The sequence below is a fragment of the Catharus ustulatus genome, chromosome Z, assembly GCF_009819885.2.
Source record: "Catharus ustulatus isolate bCatUst1 chromosome Z, bCatUst1.pri.v2, whole genome shotgun sequence".
NCBI lineage: Eukaryota > Metazoa > Chordata > Aves > Passeriformes > Turdidae > Catharus > Catharus ustulatus.
In genome coordinates, this window is record NC_046262.2 from 22,932,780 (window position 1) to 22,954,911 (window position 22,132).

Consider the following 22,132-nt stretch of genomic DNA (forward strand, 5'->3'; position numbering starts at 1 on the left):
GTCTGGGGTTGTAAATGTCAGAAAATTATTCACATATTAGCCACCCCCAACTATTAGCCGCACTTCTGGGTTTCCACCAAAATTTTTGTCAAATTGCTGCGGCTTGTATTCGTGAAATTACTGTAATTCCTAACCTTGTATCTTAGCCTAAAAACCCCTTAATTTCAAAATTATAATAAATTAGAGAGAAATTTTCACTCTCCATCTCAAAAAAAAAGCTTCTGCCTTTTTTAGCAAATACCTTTCATTCTGCAACCATATCTCTCAGATAAAATATTGAAAAGGGTGGAGAAAGACTTTTCTGAGAACCTTTCAAAAAGAAAACTTCAAGTTTTTCAAATTCTTCAAATCAAGAATGTAAAGATTAGCAAAAGCAATAAAAGGACACAATGTGTGGAGGGTTTAGTATTATATTTAGGGTCGCGACATTTGGGTTTTTGTATTTCCTGAGTAGACAGTAGTTCATTTATGAAAATCGCATTTGTAGCTGGTAGAAAGAAAGGAAAGAGAGTATCTGCTGGACAAGATCTAGCCTTCAGTAGAGCAGAAGCAATGAAGTCTCTGTCACTCCTATGGAAGAATGCACATCTATGGATACACAACATCCTGCTTCCACTGAACAGAGGGAAGGGTCAGTTTTCCACTGACTAGGATAAAGCACTTTAGCTAAAGTGAAGAAACCTAGATACTGATCAGGGATCAGAAAAGCAGAGCCCATCTGACCAACTTCCAGAGGCTGTGGGCCCACACCACACAGGTGCCAGAGATACCTGCAGGCTGCAGAGGCAGAGGGATGTCCCTGAGAAGCAGGTGGCACCGTGCCAGACAGTGTTGAGCACCAGTCAGAAAGCAGAGGTCTTTGAAGGAGAAGAAATCCTGTGGGAAGTCATAACTGCATTATTAAGCAAACTCTCTGGACTGTTTTTGGTAAAGGACACTCAGTGAAAATGCTCAGTGCCTAATGGTAACAGAAATGTAATCCTCCTACCAGCAGTGCTACTCTTACCTTTCCGTGAATTTACTTTCCAGACCCCAGAACAAGAAGGGCTGTGCTGGGCTGGTCCATGCTCAGGTCTGTGCAGACTAAGGCACAGATCGTGATGTCCTCAGTGCTGATTGAAGGCTGAAATCACCTTGTGGGACAATAGCCTGACAGCCCATGATGGGACAACACAGTGTCAAATTCCAGCAATAGGGCTTAAATCCAGTTGTGGTGATGGGACTGGCCTGGAGAAGGTGACTGGCAGGACAACTTGAAGGCCCACAAGTCAAAGCATGTCTGAGAGCGCATTACTAAATAATTGCATGTTAGCAAATCCCCTCCTGGCTCCCAAACCCAGCCATCAAACAGATTTAAGCCCCAGCATGCACAGCTGCCTTGGTGTAGTACTCTCTAGAAAGGTTAGTTCCATAGGTGAAAACTTACATGTTAGAGAGAGAGGTACAGCAGAACATATCTACACCAATTTTTCTCTCAGTTTTTCCCTTGCCAGTTCCATGGTTTGGCATTGACATGGACATAGCAAAATAAAATAAAAAATTAAAAAAAAGAAAAATCAATAACAATAGTAGTAAGGAAGCTTTCAGTTATCTGAGTCCACAATAATAGATGAACATTTTTTTCTTCTAAGTAACTCTTTTTTTTTTGTCTGAATAACTCTTATATTTTAAAACCTATTTTTCTGCACTACTTGGTGCTACTAAATAAACCTTCATACAGAACACAGCAGCACTCCCACTTGAGCTGATATGAATGAGAATGGGTTACCCTAGGCCTGCCTATGCAAAAAGCTTGAATTATATGCATCATTATCTCATTTTCATGGTCACAAACTTGTCACAGTTCATATTCCTCTACAGTGTGAGGAGATAGTACTTTATACTTTTAAGACCAGAATGAGAGACATGGAACTCAAGCATTTACAGTAATTTCATGACCATAAGGCGCACTGGACTATAAGGCACACCTCTGGGAGTTGGCAAATTTGATAACTTTGTACATTATATAAGGCTCACCGGACTATAAGGCGTACTTTTTTTTGCTGCGAAGATCCGTAGCGCGCGCAACAAAGTAACGAATTAGTAATGGAATCCCCCGATCATGGAGTTTACTGGCAGGTGCTCAATTTGAAACATTTTTCACAGATTGGTGTAGCCTTTAAACACAGCCCCAAGTGCCTTCCCCGTGTGCAGGCCCCGGCACTCCTGCCCGCCCCTGGCTAGCGAGGCGGGGCTCAGGGCGGCCGTGGCTCACACCTCGGAGTTGCTACGGTTATGGGCAGCTCAGGGTCACCCGCGGCTTGGGACCGTCTGTGGTTCGGGGTGGCGCGGCGCTGCCTGCTCCCTCTCTCCCTGAGCGGCTCCTGCTGACCAGGGGCTGCCCAGAGGCTGCCCACTCCCTCTCTCCCTGTGCAGCTGCCGCTGGCCAGGGGCTGGGCGGTCCCTCTCAGCCCATGCGGCTGCTGGGGGCTGGGACCTGGGGCTGGGTGGTCCGTCTCAGCCCGCTTGGCCCCCACTGGCCGGGGGCTGCCTGTTCCCTCTCTCCCTGTGCAGCTGCTGCTGGCCGGGGGCTGGTCGCTCCTGCCCTGCCTCGCAGCTCAGCGCTCCCATGGCACCACCCCCCTTCGCGGCTCGGCTCACGGCTCGCACTGTTTTTTTGCAGCGAGGAGCTGAGCTGCGTGCCGCCCGGCTTCTTCTTCCCCCTGCGCCAGGGCCAGGGTCAGCGGCAGCTCCCTCCCTCCCCACGTAGCAGCCGAGGTTGGGGCTGGCGGCAGCTCCGTCCCTCCCCACACAGCTCTTGCTGGCTGCAGCCGCCCACTCCCTCCCCACCTCGCAACTCGGTGCTCCTGTGGCACCGCCCCCCCATTGCGGTTCACACTTCTAATTTGGCAAATTTCGCAACTTTGTCCATCATATAAGGTGCACTGGACTATAAGGCGCACTTTCGGGTTCTGGGGAAAACTTTAGTCAAAAGGGTGCGCCTTATAGTCATGTAATTATTGTTCCTCCAATGCACTTCCAAACACTGCCCATTTGGAAGTACAGTAATTTCACGACTAATAAGGGCACTCTTTTGACTAAAATTTTCCCCTGAACCCGGAAGTGCGCCTTATAGTCCGGTGCGCCTTATATGATGGACAAAGTTGCAAAATTTGCAAACCCGGAAGTGCAAGCTGCAATGGGGGGTGGTGCCACAGGACTGCATTTAAAGGCTATGCCAGTCTGTGAAAAATGTTTGCAAATTGCCAGTACTTTGTTACTTTGTTGCACGCAGCTCAGCTTCTCGCTGCAAAAAAAAGAAAAGGGCAAGCCACTGCTAGTAATTTGTTACTTTGTTGCATGTGGCTCAGCTCGCTGCAAAAAAAAAAGGGCGAGCCATGAGCCCAGCTGCGAGGTGGGGGAGGAGTGGCCAGCCCCCGACCAGCAGTGGCTGCGCAGGCTGGGCAGCACCGGCCAGTCCCTGCTCCCAGCCCCCAGCGGCCGCGTGGGCTGAGAGGCACTGCCCAGCCCACGGCCAGCAGGAGCCACACAGGGAGAGAGGGAGCGGGCAGTACCACGCCACCCCGAGCCACGGACTGTCCCAAGCCGCCCTGAATCGCAGCAACCCCGAGGTGTGAGCCGTGGTCGCCCTGAACCGTGGCAGGCACGAGCCCCACCTTGCCAGCTGGGGGTGGGGGTGAGTGCTGGGCCCTGCGCACGAGGAGGGTGCGTGGGGCTACGTTTAAAGGCTACACCAATCTGTTAAAATGTTTCCAATTTGTTTCCAATGTCTGTAAACTCCACAGGGGATTCTGTTACTAATTCGTCATTTTGTTGTGCTCGGCAGGGATCTTCGCGGGCAAAAAAAAGTGCACCTTATAGTCCGGTGAGCCTTATAGAATATACAAAGTTGCAAAATTTGCCAGCTCCCGGGGGGAAGGGGTAGGTGTGCCTTATAGTCCCGTGTGCCTTATGGTCGTGAAATTACTGTAGTAGCTGAAAGACCTCCTTCTAGTCAGAGGAATGTCTGCCACTGAAAAAAGATGTTTGCAATGTTTTGGCTCATAAATGTAGATATGAAGCCACTGACCTCCAGGGCAAGAGCCAATGCTGTCTTTTTTCCATGTAGACAAGTTCACATCCATTCCTATTGGCACTTATATTATCAGCATGTTACTTCACTGCTAGAACACTGAATTAAACCTTTTCTTAGTCTTAGAGACACTGGCAACCAGTTTTGTGTCTCCTGCCATAATAGTTCAAATCCAGACTTTTCTTCCTGCCTACTCCTTCTTCTTAACAGCCCTCTGCTTCTCACTATGACTTCTGTGTCCACCACAATTTCAGGTTTCTAGTCCAGCCTGGCAGGCTGGACAGATATTCCTTCATGCATCATATGAGGGAAGAGTTTTCACCTGCCCAGCTGCTGGAGAGGTTCTGTTCACACAGTGTGTGGGATCTATCCACCTTTGCACACCGCTACTATGAGAGATGCAGGTAGTCAGCCTACTAGCTTTCTACAACTCTCCCCAGCCTGTCTTTATCCTCGTCATATCAGACCTTGCCCCTGCTGGTATCATAAAAATGTGTAGCTGTTTGCTGCATAATTCCTCACAAGCTGAAACAATACAGATAAAATGACCAAAATGTCAACATATGTCTGTAGTCTGCACTGACAAGATCTTATTTTCTGAAAACTCCTACATCAGGCACAGTGTAAGAGTGGTGGAAATTGGTATTGGCCAGTTTGTCTTACCAATTGAAGCAAACACCTTTCTGTGCTTGTGGTTTTTTCTGTATGTATCTGTAGTTTCTGCCTTTACCACAGTGCCACATTCATCCTACAGCAATCAGTATGCTCAGTAAGGTCTCTGCCTATTGTTCTGCATTTTCCAGGGCTGCAGTTCATCCATCTTCTTCAGGCTACGAGAATTGGGAGCTACAGAAAGACATCACTTCAAACCCAGCCTTCCACCTGATAAGATACTGTTGACTTCTTTCAGTTAATGATATCTTTTCTGGCAACGGAGTCGCTTGTGCATCTGTCAAAATTCAAAGGGACTAATATGTAAAAACTAAGACAGCTGCTTGTGCAGCTAGACCCAAAGCTGGATTTTATGATGAGTAGTTGGCAGCCAGGACCTGGGCTTGTCTTACACATTTTGTTCCATCTCTTCTAAAGAAACACAATCTGCTGTAGTACTAGTTTGTTTTCTAGAGACAAGCCATGGCATGTCCTGATGGCATTGCCATTTGCTGGATCAGATGCTGCTTGAGAAACCACAGCACCTCCATTCCCAGAGGTCTGCCACGCTCCTACATTCTGGATTCTCCACTGTGTTGTAGAGGGAGCACAAATACCAAACACTTCAGTCTGGATGGGACACTTCATTTATACAGTTATGTAATCACTCTGTTGAGACCCAGTGGGGAATTTCTTGAAGTCTGAGAGCCCTACTGCAACACAGGCCTTTATTAAGGACGTAGTTAGTTAGTTAGTTAGTTAGTTAGTTAGTTAGTTAGTTAGTTAGTTAGTTAGTTAGTTAGTTAGTTTTACCCAAAAGGCTGAAGAGAAACAAAACACGAAGCACCCAGCTGTATGAGCAAGTGAGGGCTAGCTGCAATGCCCCACCTTAGCCACATTCAGCTGGTCTCAGGTACATTTTGCTCAAACCTTTGCCCTGACATGCTTGAAATGGCCTGCACAGTTCTGCTTCCTACCTCTCTTACCTCCCCTGCTCATGTTGAAGGTGGCAGAAAAACAGCCTCGCCCACCTTTTCCATCCTGGCCCAAGTCAGGCACTGCATCATCTAGAGGCATCTAAAACAACACTCATTTTCCCCAGGTCTTTCTCTGCTTGGGTAGAGTATGGTAACTTTTCGGAAGACAAATCCACCCCTTCCTTCTCACCATCCATTTGCTATCATTCCAATCTTTTGCTCTCCTAGATGCTGCAGCATCCCCTCAATGGCAGGAAGACAGCTTCTCCATTGTGCCATTTTTATACCCATTTCATCAATCATTGTAAGAGACTTGTCTCTAAAGGTTACACACCTCTGATCTTGTGGAAGGACTGCTTCATAAAACAAAATAAACAAACAAACAAACAAATGCACACAAACCACTTCTAGAACTCAAGGACTTTCTCCCTCATTTTCTCCCCATCTACTGGTTTGTGTTGGTTGTGCTTTGACTGGCAACCTGGGGGAGGGATTCACGGGGGTTTTGTTTGTTTGTTTTGTTTTTTTCCCTGAGAATTTCCTCTGTGAGTTGACGGGACCAATTGGAGGCTGGTTTGGTTGTCGACAGCCTGAGACACTAATTGGAGAATTTAATCCGCCTCTGTGAATTCACGTTTTGAAGCAAGTAAAGCCCGGGAAAGGTTTCTTTCGTTCCCGGCCTCTCCCAAGGTGGCCGTGCCCGGCCCGGGCCCCCTCCCACACGGCCCGGGCAGGGTGGGCTCGGGAGGCCGCCGGGCCCCGTTTCCAGCCAGGAGCCCCGATAGCCAGGGGGAGGAGAGGCTCATTGCTAAGATCTTGGCTCTCCCCGGTGTGGCCGAGCCCGCCCCGCTGCCCTGGGGCCTGAGGGAGAGGCGGCCGGGCCCGGTTCTGCAGAGACCCTCCGCAGCCCCGATTGCCGGGCAGTGGAGCAGGACAAGCTCCGGGGGGCAGCCCTTGCCCAGCTCCCCGGCACGGCCCGAGTGACCTGAGAGCCTGGCGCAGCTCCAGCAGGGCCCTGCAGCCTCCGCATCCCCACTGAGATTTTAACCCTTCCAATGCTCAGATAAGACTTGCAGACCTTCAATCCTCCCTTGAGTGACAAGAAAGAAAAAATGCACCAAAGTCTGTGAAGCAGGAGCCAAGCTCCAGATGGAAGGAGAAAGAGGATACACCTTGAATTTAGGCTGAAAATCCTTTTGTAAGCTATAGGGATGGACTGTACTACACTAAAAATTTCTATAAACCATGGGAAAAGACATGGAGGGTTGGAGTATTCGACTTAATAGATCATTGAGGAAAAGTACGTGTGTTGAGGATCCTTTGCCCCGAGGGAAAAAGGAGATGTCTGTTCCCGGGGATGAAGCATGAACAGAGAAAAAGAGAGATGAAGAGAGTTTTTGCTTTTGAACAGTTCATTCTTAAAAGTAAACACCCCATGAGTTTAACATGGCCCATAAACACAGTTTGGGAGAGCTGTGAAGATGGAGAGATTCATAGAAAGTGAAGCCATGATAGAACCACTTTGATTTTTTTTTCTCCTCTTGTGGAAAAAAAAAGTATAGCTGAACAAAGAGGGGACCTCTCTCTCTAGTGAACTAAAAAAGATTATTGAAGTTGGTAACTGACTGAAGTGTTTCTGTATTGTTGTTGTTAAGAAGGTGAAGAAAGTGTGGGAGAAGGAAAGAGGGGTCTGAAAGTTTTATTCTGCATGTTTTATATAATTCTGTTAATAAAGTTTTCCGTTACACCCTTTTAAGTTTTAGGCCTGCCTTGCTTTTGCTCCTAATTCTATCTCACAACAGAAAATGAGTACAGTAATTTCATGATTATAAGCCGCACTAAAGTTTTGGTCCGTATCCGGAAGCGCGGCTTGTAATCCAGAGTAGCTTATATATGAACAATGTTCTAAAACTTGCCAACCCAAAAGTGAGAACCTGTGTCAGCCCGAAGCTGAGCTGGAGCCTGGCCAGGGCCGGCAGCGCTGGGGGGACCGGCAGCTCAGAGGGTGCCAGAGGCGTGAGGGGTGCCAGCAGCGCGGGGAAGCCCGGCAGCATGGGGAAGCCTGGCAGAGCTGGGGCCGCAACGCCGGGCCAGGGCAAGCAAACGTGGCGGTGGCGGTGCAGGCGGCGGGTGGGGGTGAGCGAGCCTGGTGGCGGCAGCAGCACCGCCTGGCTGACCCCGAGCAGCCCCGCTGAGTGGCAGTGCCAAGCTGAGCCACCCGGCCCCGTTGGCAGCCCCGAGTGGGTCAAGTCCGCTTGGCCCCAAGCCAAGCCAGTAAAACCTGCAATCCCGCAATTCTGTTACTAATTGGCAACTTTGTGAAAGTTGCACACAGATCCTGGCTGCGAACGAAAGTGCGGTTTATAATTCAGTGTGACTTATATATGTAGGAAGAACGAAATGTTGCCAACACCCTGGAAGTGCGGCTTATAATCATGAAATTACTGTATATTGAAATTGGCAAATCTAAACTATAACATGGTTATAGGCAAACACTAAATGATCATATAAAATAAACCCTTATCTATTCCAGACAAACAAGCTATCTGGAAACACTTAAATTGGCTGCAGAGCCATTTTTATGTAAACCCTGTGCACAGACACATCCAGAGCCCTTCCCACTGCAGAAGGAAATCAACTGAGAATGGTCTGAAATACAGAACTGTGTCAGAATAGCTCACCCATCACACATATGTTAGAAACACAGATGTTCTAGTGGGTATATAAAACAGTTAAATGGTAAACAATTTTGCTTTAATTAGACTGAATTTTCACCATTACCAATACAAAAATTAAAACCTGTTAACTTCATACTCACGCTTGCCTTAACAAACATAGGATTCAAAATGTTTTCCCTGTTTAGGTGATTAACCGGATACATGGACCTTTAGATAGTAAAATATCCGAAGGCAAGAAAATATTGTATGGGTCTTATACAGACAAGGTTATGAAACTCTTATCCCACCGCTTTAATAGGTTCTAATGCTGCATGTTAGTCTCCTTACTTATATAAAAAAACTACTACAAAACCAAATTATTTAAACTTTATATTAATAGGGGTAATAAAGACATGAAATCCAAACTCTTCTGCCTTTCACATGCATGCCTTGTAATTTTGGGACAAGTCATAATTTCTGCTGCAGCTATTGGGATTTAATTTGCTGCATGGTGTGGAAGTGGAGTGGTTTGGTCAGACCTCTGGGGCTGGTGTCTCAGAGGACCACCAGGGCTCCTCTGCTTTTTTCACAGAGGCACTTACTGACCTTGGAGCAGTCAGTCATCTTGCTGCATGACTCTCATATAAAATAAGTATGAGGGTGTTTAACCTGCTTGAAAGGCAGAAATAGGAGCCAGTGGGGACTATCCTGCTGACTTGCACAACCAGGTGCTGTTCAACTGCATTCAAAGGAGGAAAGCAGAAGCAACAGAGAACCTGGGGTTGTTAAAAATAAATTGATGGTAGCAGGGTCCAGGACAAGCTGCCTTCAGCCAAGTTTGCATTATTAGTTACATCTCCTCTAAGCTATGTTTTCACAGCCCATGCACTCAAGAAAGTCTGTTCTGCAACTGAGGGCTTGAAAACCTGTTTGTCAATAAATAATTACCTCACAGCTTGAGTAAGTATGTCCCAGGGGCTCAACCTGTCTATTCTCAACCTGTCAGGAGCTCTGCACAGGCATTGACCATAGGAGGAGGCCTGAAGCTCAACAACCTTGCTGACATTTGTGACATTTAAGCAATTACACAGTCAGTTCTATTTAACTTCTCTAAACTATTGCTGAGTGCTTGGTGCAGTTGCCGCATTTGTGCCGAACCCAAAATTTTACATCTCCTTTAAAACCTAATTAAACTAACCAATTTATTTATGCTTAGTTACCACTTAGCATAGCTGTTAAAAACCTCTCTGGTAGACTCTGACCTGTTTGTTAGTATAACAGTTAAGGACAGAGAAAAACTCTGCTGTTTTTAATATAACTGGGAGCTAAGGGAATGTTTGCTGTGATTTAAGTACAGTAATTTCAAAATTATAAGCCGCACCATTTTGACTAAAATTTTGGTCCCAACCCTGAAATGAGGCTTACACTCAGGAGTGGCCAATATATGAATAAAGTTCGGAAATTTCCCAACTCAAAAGTGTGAGCCGTGGGCTGAGCTGAGTTTGCGAATCAAGCACCTGCCAGTAAAACCCGGGATCATGCAATTGTTACAAATTGGTTACTCTGTTGCGTGGCGGGGGGAGGTGAGCTGCTGCCGGCAGCACAGGGGAAGGGGAAGGCTCCCTTCTGCTGGCACTGCAGCAGGAGGAAGGTGGGGGCTCGATCCCGCTGGCCCCATGGCAGGGGGGAAAGTGGGGAAAGGCGGGGCTCCGTCCCACCAGCCCCTTGATGAGGGGGGAAGGCGAGGGTTTCGTCCCACCGGCCCCGTGACAGGAGGGAAGGCGGGGGCTCCCGCCAGCCCCGCAGGGGGATGGAGCTCGCAAATTGAGCACCTGCCAGTAAAACCCGCAATCGTGTGATTGTTACAAATTGGTTACTTTGCTGCAAACGAAAGTGCGGCTTATAATCCAGTGGGGCATATATATGGACAAAGAACGAAATGTTGCCGACACCCAGAAGCGCGGCTTACAATCAGGTGCGGCTTATAATTGCGAAATTACTGTAAGTGCTGAGATGCAATGCCCAAGTTTGCATTGCAGAGAGTGCCAGCCAGAAGCAAGACTGTGTGGAGCTACTAACGGGCACCCATGGAATAGTCATCCTCTCTGCACAAGTAGTAAATAACTATGAGATTAGATAGATTTCACTCCCCTTTTAGCAATTCTTACTTTTGTTTTACAATTTCAGTTTTATTACTAGCCATTTAATTGCAGATTCTATTAAAAATTATCTATCTAAATAATGTTTTAGCTGTCTGCAGCAAGCAGCTCCACTCCATGGACTTCAACTGGTTTTCTTGCAGGGATACTGCCATGTGCAAGCAGTGTTTTATTGGTATGCAATCTCTCTGCTAGTATAGGACTGAAAAGCCAACACTGCCCTTGGGAATAAAGGAGCATTACACATCAGGGTGTCCCCGCACTGTGGAATACTAGCTCTTTATTTCCTGTGCAGGAAGGTTTTCCTACAGTTCTAGGATACATTTCTCCATTCAGCTTTTGTTCTTGCAACACTTTGGGTTGGTTAGGCTACAGAGAGTCCCCACTGTCATCTTTTTTCTCCAGTGACCACCAGCAATGTCAGAAAGCACTTTGAACTGTGATACACAGAGTGATGGTGAATGCAGATGGCTTCACAGCATGCAGATATTAAGAACTGTATGACACATTTCTTAAAAGGTAGGTTTCTGGAAAAATCTTAAGCTAACAACATTAAGATCTGAGGTTCTTCCTTCAGTATCCACTTACAATTGATAGGGTCTACTCAAGACAAGAAAGAAATCTTGACCCTTGGTGTATGCTGGGGGACTCTCAGGCCTTGTGGTTTTTTATGAAACCAACAGCACTGGCACAGCCAGAATCTGTCTGCATGGATCAGGTTGCAGATGACTCCACATCCTGCGCAGGACCTGGGCAGGGCACTGGGCCACAGCCTTGCTTGTTACATTCCTAATGGTAAGAGAGCAATAGCAGGGCAATCAACCGTTTCCATGGAAGGGTTATTAAGAAAAAAATACTAAAAAAAAAAAAAAAAAAAAAAAAAAAAAAATTAAAGATCAAAGGGACAGAGTATTTCCCATTCCACCACAAAAATCAGCCATACAAATCATGACCAGCAATAGCAGGCATGTATAAGAAGTTTTTCCTTTTTAAGGAAAGAAGAAACTCAAGAGGGAGGGACAAGTGGGAAGGAATAAAGGGCCGTAAAAAGGAACCTATTTTAATGCACCATTATAATCTGTGAGCATTTTCTCCCTGACAAGCAAATCTGCAGAGCATTTAAGATCCATATGTGACAAAGAGTCAGCCAGAGAGGGAGGAGTGGAAGGAGATGCCACTTGAGCTGGCACATCAGAGGATCTTTAAATAGAAAAGCTTTCCGAGAACTCAGGGTAGGCGCTTACCACACAAAACTTAATTACAGCCATACTCATCTGAAAAAAATATTACAGCCCTCTACTCTCCCCTTTTTTTAATCTGCAGCAATTGGACAAGGGAAGGGGGAAAAGCCACTAAACCAGCATGGGACTCCAATCCTGGCATCTCCTGGGGGATGATGCCTTGGGATGGAGCTGCCAGCTCCCTCTGAGGCTATGAGTCCCTGGGGAGACATACCTGTTAGTCAGCTCCTCTGCTTCCTCTGGGTCCACGGCCTCCTCGTCCTCCTCTTCTTCCTCCTCCTCTTCCTCCTCCTCTTCCTCCTCTTCTTCTTCATCTCCTATGAAGGACGAGGTCTCGGATGCCCTGTCACACTCAGCGCCATGGGAGCCCTCCATTCCCTTCCCTGCTCAGGCCCTCGCCGGTGATGTTTACCCCCAACCCTGTCCTCCCCAGGGCTGCCTGAAGCAACTGTCATCCCCAGTAGCACTCACTTCTCCTGACTCAGGGCAGTCTTTAAATAGAAGGCAGCAAAGTTACAGCACAGAATCGCTGCTGTTCCTACCCTGGCTCCTAGCACCAACCCAGTGCCAGGACACGTGGCCCCATGGCCATCTCTCCAGCTGCTCTCCCCCTTCGCCTGCTGCCACTGCCACAGAGCCACTTATACAGCAGACAGGGCAGTCAGGCAGCAGCAGGGAGGAAGGCAGCCAAGCAGACCCCCAGCCATCTCCAGCAAATTTGGGGTGGATGGTACAGATGAAGCAGGAGAATCTTATCTGTGGCCCCTCAAGAAAGTACATTTCACAAGTTCTGCCCTTGAGCACACCCAGAGTGCCTCAAGCTCAAGCTGGAAAGGTCAAATATATTAACAAGTGGATGAGCCTCAAACAAAAACATTTAATTATTAATATCGTACGGTAAGAGATATGAGATGCACTGTGGTATTTAACCATGCAGAAGGAATGCATTTAAACCCTTGTTTCATCAATGTGTTAAATCATAGGGCCTTTAAAACCTTCTATTTGAGTAGACCTGAACCAATTATAGTTTAAAGCAAAGACAAACTACATTCCATGTAGAGTTTAGGTTAAGCCACATTTACCCTTTATTATTCTGCATTTTACACAAAATGCAGTGCTTTTCACAGACAAAACAAATATTTCCAATCTGTACTAGTCAAAATAATGATTTTATTTTAAAAAAAAGTATTTTTAGAAGAGGAGGAAAAGCACTAAACCCCTGATTCTAAGTAAAGAACTTCCAAGATATCTCAAGTATAAACAACTGCATGCACAGTATAATTCTAATGCCCCCATCTTTTTTATTTCATTGTTCTTCAAATAAATAGCTGGTTATAAATCAATCAGCAAACTCTCACTTAAGAGTGCTATAAGTATAGAAACACCCAGCCCTCTACTCCTGACTACAACCTACTTCTGCACGCTAAATTAAAATTCTCCTGACATTTCAAAACAGTATGTACAGGTAAAAACTTTCTGCTCTCTTGACCCACGCAGTGACATACACAATTTACAAGGTGACAATGTAATTTTTTTTAATAAGTGTATTTGGAACAGATATTAATCTAAATTAAACTCTACATTTCATCATGAGCATAGACAGTGTACACAGCAAAATGTAAAGAATATGAAGTACTCTTCCTTAAATTTCATGTGGAAGGCAAGAGCATTACAAGTCTTCTACAAAAACTTGTAGATGAAACATACATACACTGCAAAAGTTTGATTCAGTCTCCAGCAAGAGAAAGGCAAATACTCTTTTAGCAGAAACCATTCAACTTATTTCCCCCTGTACATCTCACAAGCGAATTTGACCTGGAAATGGGACGAAATCACACATTCTTTCATGCTCTTCAGACAAGCATCCTACCTAGTAAAATCAAAGAAATATTTATATCTGAACACACAAGGATTACAGAGAACAAGGCAAAAAACCCCAAAACTACAGAATACAGGACAACCCGTAGCAAGTACAGTACAATAAATCAAGAGTGACATTCTCTGATGGATGTAAATTTAACATCAAATATACTGTGAATTGAGTCCAGTAACACAATTTCAAGTAAAGTACTAGTTCCAAATAAATATTTGTGATTCACAAATATAATGTATTCACAAATGCTAACAGGTTTTATACAAATCATCGTACATCCTTTTCTCATCACTGGCTGTTTTTCCCAAACAACCATGTCACCCTGCAATGTGAGTCTTAAAACTGATCTACATTGATTTCTTTGTGAGAGATTTTAAAAAAATAACACCTTATACTGTCAACACACCTAAAGGTACTGAAAGTTCACTTACACATTCACATTCAGGACGAGTGAGAGCAAGAGCTAGAATAGAACCAAGTTTCACAGTGCGTAGCCTGTACCAGTTCTGCATTACTGTCACCAAATGTGAAGCTCTTGCCAATGTTTGGTCCTACTGTGCACCTCTGAGCCTGAAGGACTAAAGAGAGTTCTTAAAATCCTAGAGAAGACACTAGTGGTTTCTGACACATGAGGTAAGAAAAGACAAGAGAACGCAATGCCAAAAAGGGTAGTCAAGAATAATAATTTTTAAAAATAAATAAATAAAAGCACTGAACTAAAGCAGTTTTATTTCAAGGCAATTACAAATCCCAGAGAAGACAGCATCTCACACACACACTGAAACCTTGGTCAATTGTGAAAAATACCTTTTACCAAAGAGTTATCAGAAAAAAACTAGTCCTGCTAGGATGTATACCAAGGGTAAAAGTTTTTATTTTGAAGCTGAGGAAAGGTGAAAACTTTTACCCTGACACTAATAGGTGTGATAGCCACTAGTGAATTTTTCACTCTGAATATTTCCCCGAAGTAGATGAAAACCCAGGTCATTAAATCTCTAACAACCTAGACTATACAGAACTGAATCCAAAGTTAAAGTCCAGTTCTTACCCACTCTCCCCAAGCCACTTGTTTTGTGGTATTATATCTGAATTTTTCTGACAAAAGTTGCAGCCCAGTATTTAACAAATATGCTACCAACAGGCTTGTTCTAAAAAAACTGGGGAAAATGACCATCTAGAATTTCTGGTTAGACATGGTTTATCAGAAGGACAAACTTGGGAAAAAAATCCAAAAGGATTCTTTTGAAAGACACAGACCATTGTGGTTACAGACCATATCTTGTATTAAAAATATCACTGAATTCATAGGGCAATTTTCATAAAGTAACTCAGAGATACCACAATCTTTAAAACTAACCTTTTAAAAACAGTTATGAAGTGGTTTCAAACATGAAACATTAATTTAAGGTGTAAAAATGTTGACACATGAGGTGATGGAATACAAACTCTATAAGAAAGTTTTATGCCTTTTATAAAGATTTGTTTCTCACATTCAGCTCAAAATATATTTTTACCAGCTTTACACATTTATGTCCCTTCTTATTTATCCTAGGTCAGGAAAGTTTTAAATTTTCTAGACAAAGATATAGCCAATATCTTTTTAAGAAGATATAGCCAACACCCCTTTTTTCCAGAATCTACACAGAGCTTGTAGAGCATCTTTGAATCCAGACATCATCCTGTCCTAAAAGCTTGTGCTTCAATTTTACATAAAGTGAATCAAAGTTAATGTTTCACTGACACCCAAGTCTACCATCCTACAGAGAGAGGGAAGTGAGGGTGAACATATGCAAGGAGGAAGAATGTTTCAGTGGACTGCTAGAGTTGTATTAGAACTGAAAGACAGTTTAAATTGCAGAAGAGAAGTCAATAGCAGAAACAAGGTAAAATTCTACATAGACTAAACTGTGACAAAGTGTGTAGGAAGTAATCTCACATCAGGCATATAATTTACAGTATTTAGAATTTCTAAATAAACTAGAACTTAAATGTTTGCACAAGACATAATGCTTGTTATTTTACAATTATAAGGGTTTTCACAATTTTGTTAGAGGATGTAATTAACCAAACTTTTGCCTATTCACACATGTACTGCAGAACGGCCATGATAGATTTTGATTAATTGCAACAGGGTCTCACCTCATGGGGCATTTCCTATTCTACTTAATTAGAGGAAATATTTTAAATATGCAGTACAAAATAACAAAAATTGGAAAAATAATCCATATCTTCCATATATAAACTTTATTTCACTGGACCCCATATAAAATATTAAACTTTAAAAAACTGAAGTACAAATTTAACATCAATGGTAAATACAGTCTTAATAATTAATTGATCTTCAATAATAAATATATGGGAGAACAAATTGTGCTACAGGAGATCTAAGAGAAGGTTTGCAATTTTTTTAGGAAGACCTATGATTTTCAGCATTACTTACTTAGATTCAATTTACAGTCTGACCAATTCACAATCATTTAAACAAAATCAAACAAGAAGCCCAGCTTATTTTAGCACTGATGTGAGGTGTTTTGATTTTGGTCTTTTTCTCCAAAAGAGACATCACTACTTCTTCAAATATGCAAAAGGAAGCACTAAATTTTTTCTTGCCTACTCTGTGTGAATGTGAAGCATTTACGTGCATTGAATTGAGCTTTTTTATTTCTTCATAGTACAACTGTTGCTTGAAAAGTCCAGTTTAGATTATAGTTCTTGATATTCAGAGTACTACTAACCATAATCTAGCTTCATTTTCATAAACATAACATTTTCATAACGTTGCCTGTTATTCCAAGTAAAAGTGAAATAAAACTGGAAAGTGCTAAGTTGAGCAGAAGTGCTTACTGCAATCAAGCAGATGTAAAGCACAGACTCTCTGTTCATCAAGACGTTGGTAGTGCACAGCACCTTAAGGATGTAGTCAGATTTGCACATGGTTTAACTTTTGAGTATCTTTCATGGTTAAATCTGTCTGAATTAATGGTTACACAGATCACGGAAGAAACAAGTAAGTATATCCCCATACTTTCCTTAAAATAGATGTATTCTTGTTGTTTGCTCTGAGTTTCTTCTAAAAGTCAACAATACAAGCATTTTCAGAAAGCATATCGTTGAATAAACAGCTGTATTAACAAACACCAATAATAAAATATGCCACTTCCTTAAAAACATTTCCTTAACAAAAGTTTACAGAGAAAAACAGGTCGTAAAAACCACAGGGTAAATGCCTCCTGATTTTGACACTGTTCTTTATTTCAGCAGGATCCAAAATAAGGGGAAAGCGAAAGAAGCTAGTCATCTTTTCTGTTTGGCTGCTTTTAAAGGTAATATACAGTTCAGATCTTTCTTGTCTCGTAATAACCGCCAAGCCTGAGGGAAAAAAACACAAGGTTTAAAAAAAATACTATGTAATCTTTGCAATTAAATACTATCATAAGCAATAAGCAACACACTTCCACAAAATTAAGGTTGATTTTTTCCCCTTCTTGAAAAAAAAGTTTGTAGGTTGAGGTTTTTCTGGTTTATTTGTTTTTGGAATTTTTTAAAGGAAACAAAATCAAAAAAGTACACAAAATGCAACAAACTAATGAAGAAGGTAAAGTCTTTGAAGAACAGACTGGATTTTTGGAGACAGAGAGGTTGACAACATTTAAGCATTACATTGGTATTCTAACTGCAAAATAACTGTCTCAAATGCACACATATCGAAGTTCCAAATAAATTATATTATGCCCTGTCATTTCCAGAACTCAGTTTTGTCTCTAAAATAGTTATTTCAACTTTCTTCTACATTCTAGTGTGAGTTTCAGGACATTTGTTATGCCATGAGCCTGAAAAGAACTGCAGTGAGCCTCCTGTGTTTATACAGAAGTTATTTACACTCCAATGTGCAATGAAAACCAGAAGAAGAACAATTCTCTCAAGGACAAAATGGATTGCTTAAGTTTCTTAAAAAATAGTGCAGGATATTAAAAAGTACTTCTACTTTTAGAGCAACTGTCATTCTTACAGTATCTGGTAACAAGGACATTTGTTCAGGGCTGTATCACTCTAGTATATTGCTTCCAGACAGCTAGGATCAAACATCTGCTTTTACATTTTTCAGAAATCTACAGAGGTTTGAAACAAATTTTATTAACTGAAAACTCTGAAAAGAGAACTTCACTCTGATTTCACAATGCCATGAGAGCCCAAACCACTTAATAAATGTGACTTTAGCAGATTCATAAAATCAAGTATGTGAACGATTCAGTATTTTGTATGCTAACATGGTTAAATAAAAGAAAAAACAATGAACACTTATTAAGAGAATTACAAAGAAAATGTTATCCTTTCTTGACTAAGGTGTCTCTTATAACATTTGGTCTATTACAAGTATCTGGCATTGAAAAACTTTTTGCTGGAGAAACCTTCAAGGTACTTAAAGACTTGAATAACTGGAGTAAACATGAAGCTCCAAGGACAGCTTAACAGGGGAGTCTTAACTGGTTAAAGCTGGAAGCCAGTTCTATGCACAAATCCCCAGTAAAAACTACATAAAAAACAGAGATCTCAGAAAACTAGAATTTGAGATGCAATTTCTATGCAATGCTTATGACAGGAGACAAGCATAAAAGAGAGTTGGTAGCAAAAATTTTCAGAAAAGAGATGTTTAACCAAGGTCTAGATTTCTTCTTGTTCCAGTGTCCTTTCCTCCCCTGACTGGGACAGTGAAAGTTCCTGTTTGAACTACTTACGTTCCAAAACTGAGTGTGGTCTTCCTGAACAGAAGTACCCATCTAAGTAAGTTATCAAATATCAGAAAACCCCCATAATTTTGGTGGTGATATTTATTTAAAAAGGGATAAGAAGTATAAAAAATTACCTATGACCAGTCAAATTCACGTAGGAGTAAATAATGAACGAAAACAAAGTTGCAATTTTAAAGCTATTAACTACTGCTAGAATTTTACACATGCAAGAAAACCTAAGGGAAAGGGTTTTTACTATTTTGAATATGCATTTCATTGTAAACCTGAAGTTTAATGGCAGACATTAATGAATACCTTAAGAAATTATTTTCACGGATTTTTTTAAAAACACTGATTTTTGTTACTTATAATACAAAATGTAAAACATTAGAAACAGACACGTTTAATGGTCACTATTTTTAAGATCGTATAACTATCTTGAAAAACAAAGCGACCAGAAAAATTACAAGATGTACTTTTTACCTGTGCAAATTCACCTTTGATCATATCAAACTTCTGCTTCTCATGTACAGCTCTAGCAGTATTTGTCCCATCAAAGGGTTCTGCAAGATCCAAAACAAACATGAAAACTGTTAAAAAAATCTAGAGTCAGGTTGTTTCTACTAACAAAGTAGGGTCAAGCATGTAATAGCTTCCCAAAAGTGTTTTAGTCAGTTCCTCTTTGGTTGTCAAGCTTTCTACATTTATCAAAAAACCCAAACCAAAACCAAACTAAATCAACCAATAAAATAAACCAACCCCCCACAAGAACAAAAACACCCAAAACAAAACAAACAAACCAATTAAGAAAAATTTTAAAAAGCCTCAAGCCCTGAATTCCCTGAACGGAGAACTTTATCAGGAAGTTTGCAGATGACACGAAGCTGAGCAGTGCAGTTGACACTGTAGGACAGCATACCATCCAGAGGCACACAGACAAACCTATGCACTGGGTCCATGAGGACTTCTAGAAATTCAACAAGTGCAAGGCACTGCACCTGGACTGAGACAATCCCAGACACAATTACAGACTGGAAAGTCACTGAGAGCAGCCCTGCCCAGAAGGACTTGGGGGTGCTGTGGGTGAGAGGCTGGACATGACCCAGCCATGGCACTCCCAGCCCAGAGAGCCAAACGTGTGCTGGGCTGCACCCAGAGCAGTGTGGGCAGCAGGCAGGGAGGGGATTCTGCCCCTCTGCTCTGCTCTGCTGAGACCCCACCTGCAGTGCTGCATCCAGCTCTGGGGTCCCAGCACAGGAAGGACATGGACCTGCTGGAGGGAGTCCATAGGAGGGACACCAAGATGATCAGAGGAATGGAGCACCTCTCCTGAGAGGACAAGACTGAGAGAGCTGGAGTTGTTCAATTTGGAGAGAAGGCTCTAGGAGAGATCTCATAGCACCATCCAGTATGTAAAAGGGGCCTACAAGAGAGTTGGAGAAGGACTTTCACAAGAGCATGTAGTGGTAACACCAGGTGGAATGGCTTTAAATCAAAAAGGGCAAGCTTAAGACTAGACGTTAGGAAAAATCTTTACTGTGAAGGTGGTGAGGCTGGAAGAGGTTGCTTAGAGAAACTGTGGATGCCCCATCTCTTGAAGTGCTCAGGGACTGGTTGGATGGGGCCCTGAGAAAACTGGTCTAGTGAAAGTGTCCCTGTCTATCACAGGGGAGTTGGAAAGAGATGATACTTAAAGTCCCGTCCTACCTAAACTATATGGATTCAATGAATGCTCTAATGATGTGTAATTCATAATAAACTCAGGTTATTTCATACCTGTTCTGCAGTATTTGTTCATAGGTTAAACATTTTGGGGTTCTACTTTCTAACTGACTACAAATTATTGTTATATTCCCCACCTTTTTTATTCTAACTTCATTAATAGTTTAGAACTTTTTAAACTGGAAGATTAGAAAAGTACTTCTTGCTACTGATAAGACAGCCAACATTAAAGCAATTGATACTAAAAAATTATGATGCAGGGACTATGCATTACAGAGTGCTGCAAAACAGATTGTATAGTCTTTTCTTTCTTAGTAGAGAACTGCTTAAGTAACATTGTATATTTCACACTGATAGAACACATGCAAGTCCTCATGGACCAAAGAACCACTGAAGTATTTGTTAGATCACGTAGATTTTTTTTGTGTAGCTGGTTATGGATTATTTTTAGATTACAGTAATTTCACGATTATAAGTCGCACCATTTTCACTAAAATTTTGGTCCAAACCTAAAGTGCGGCTTATAATCAGGTGCGGCTTATATATGGACAAAGAATGAAAAGTTGCTGTTTTAGTTTGGAGGACAGGTGTCTGCTGAGAAAGGCAGGAGCCTATCTTTGAAATGGAGAATGTAAACCCCTTCCCTCCAAATTATTATAATTTTGAAATCAAGGGGCTTTCAGGCAAAGATATGGGAATTAAGAATAACAGTTCTTTACTAGGGAAATTAAAATAGAAATACAGTAATACAAAGAAACAAACTCCAAACCCTGACAAAGTCAGAGTACAACCTGACACCCTGTCAGGCAGCGTGTTGGTAGCAGTCCCATTAAATGGTGGCTGCATCCTCCTGCAGTGACAGATGTGATTCAGTTGAAGCAGTGCTCCTGCAGAAGGTGCAGTTTTCCCCTGGAGGTCCAGGGGTGATGTGCAGAAATCCGGTTTCCTCTGGAGTCCAGTGGAGAAAGGGACTCCCTTAGTGTCCCAAAACCTCTGTCTTTATCTTGGTAAGAAATGTTGGGCTCTTCCCCCTGGCTGGAGCAACTACCAATGGGATGCAGTAATTTTATCAGTCCCACAGTGGGACTCAATGGGCCATTAGCAGAAAATGACTCTTAGGAGGAAGGATGGGTTGTGAAAAGATAAAGAACAATGCCCCGCCTGGTTTCAATGGATGACCCATTAGCAGAATATCTCCCACAGAGATAAGTATCACTGCCCCCACCCTCAACAGATGGTGAGAGAATAGATACCTTTTATCACACTCTGTATTGTAACGTGCGGCTTATAATCAGGTGCAGCTCATGTATGGACAAAGAATGAATGGTTGCTGGCAGCCGGAAGTGCAGCTTATACTCAGTGCGTCTTACAATCGTGAAATTACTGTATTTAGATAGCGATGTATAGCAAAATAAAGCATTACACAGACACCAGGAAGACTTTTGCCTTTATGGAGACTGGAATTTCAAGCTTGGTACATGCTTCATGGCTTTAGATTTTTATTTCTGCTAGCTATTTAAATTCACTAAGAAATGTTTTCATGCAATAAATGCCGTACTTAGCAGTTTCCTAAAATTATTCTCTTCAAACTACCTAATTTTCAGTGGACAGTTACAGGCAGATTTTTTTTTTTAAATTTCAGAATGCATCATACATTTAGTTTAGAACAAAAACTGGCAACCAAATAAAACATACACAGTCCTCTAATGTCAGTCCCATTACTTGAGAGAGTGATCCAATATAATCAAGGACTCCATGTCCCTTACTATGTAAACAAATACAGCATTTCATTTGTGTATCATAAATGTGATGGTAATTGTTTTTTTAATGCTAGGACCTTTACGTTGAACCAAGTTATTAAAGCAACAAGGGCTGAACTGCACAATCTTCTGAAACCATTAGTAGAAAAAAGGCACTCCAGTCACAAAAGCTAACTCACATCTTCCCTTTAATCTTCCTGAATATTTACTCATTGTCAAGACAAACTGGTTCTCTGAAGAACAACAGGACTGCATAATATTGCAATCAGCTACTCCTTACACCAGTACAT

The 22,132-nt window shown here is 42.5% G+C and overlaps 2 protein-coding genes across 4 annotated transcripts in view; both read right to left on the reverse strand.

Moving 5' to 3' along the window:
• The window catches only part of CMYA5 (cardiomyopathy associated 5), a 53,096-nt gene extending 40,964 nt beyond the window's left edge, over positions 1–12,132 (reverse strand). The window contains exon 1 of the mRNA XM_033085085.1: positions 11,972–12,132. Coding sequence (XP_032940976.1) covers positions 11,972–12,132 — 161 coding nt within the window. The remainder of the gene's footprint in view (positions 1–11,971) is intronic.
• A 692-nt stretch (positions 12,133–12,824) lies between these two features.
• The window catches only part of TENT2 (terminal nucleotidyltransferase 2), a 50,185-nt gene continuing 40,877 nt past the window's right edge, over positions 12,825–22,132 (reverse strand). For all 3 annotated transcript variants that reach the window (XM_033085725.2, XM_033085727.1, XM_033085724.2), the window contains exons 14-15: positions 18,844–18,923; positions 12,825–16,999 (exon numbers count right to left, since the gene is read on the reverse strand). In XM_033085725.2, the coding sequence (XP_032941616.1) occupies positions 16,925–16,999; positions 18,844–18,923 (155 nt within the window). In that variant the 3' untranslated portion in view covers positions 12,825–16,924. The remainder of the gene's footprint in view (positions 17,000–18,843; positions 18,924–22,132) is intronic.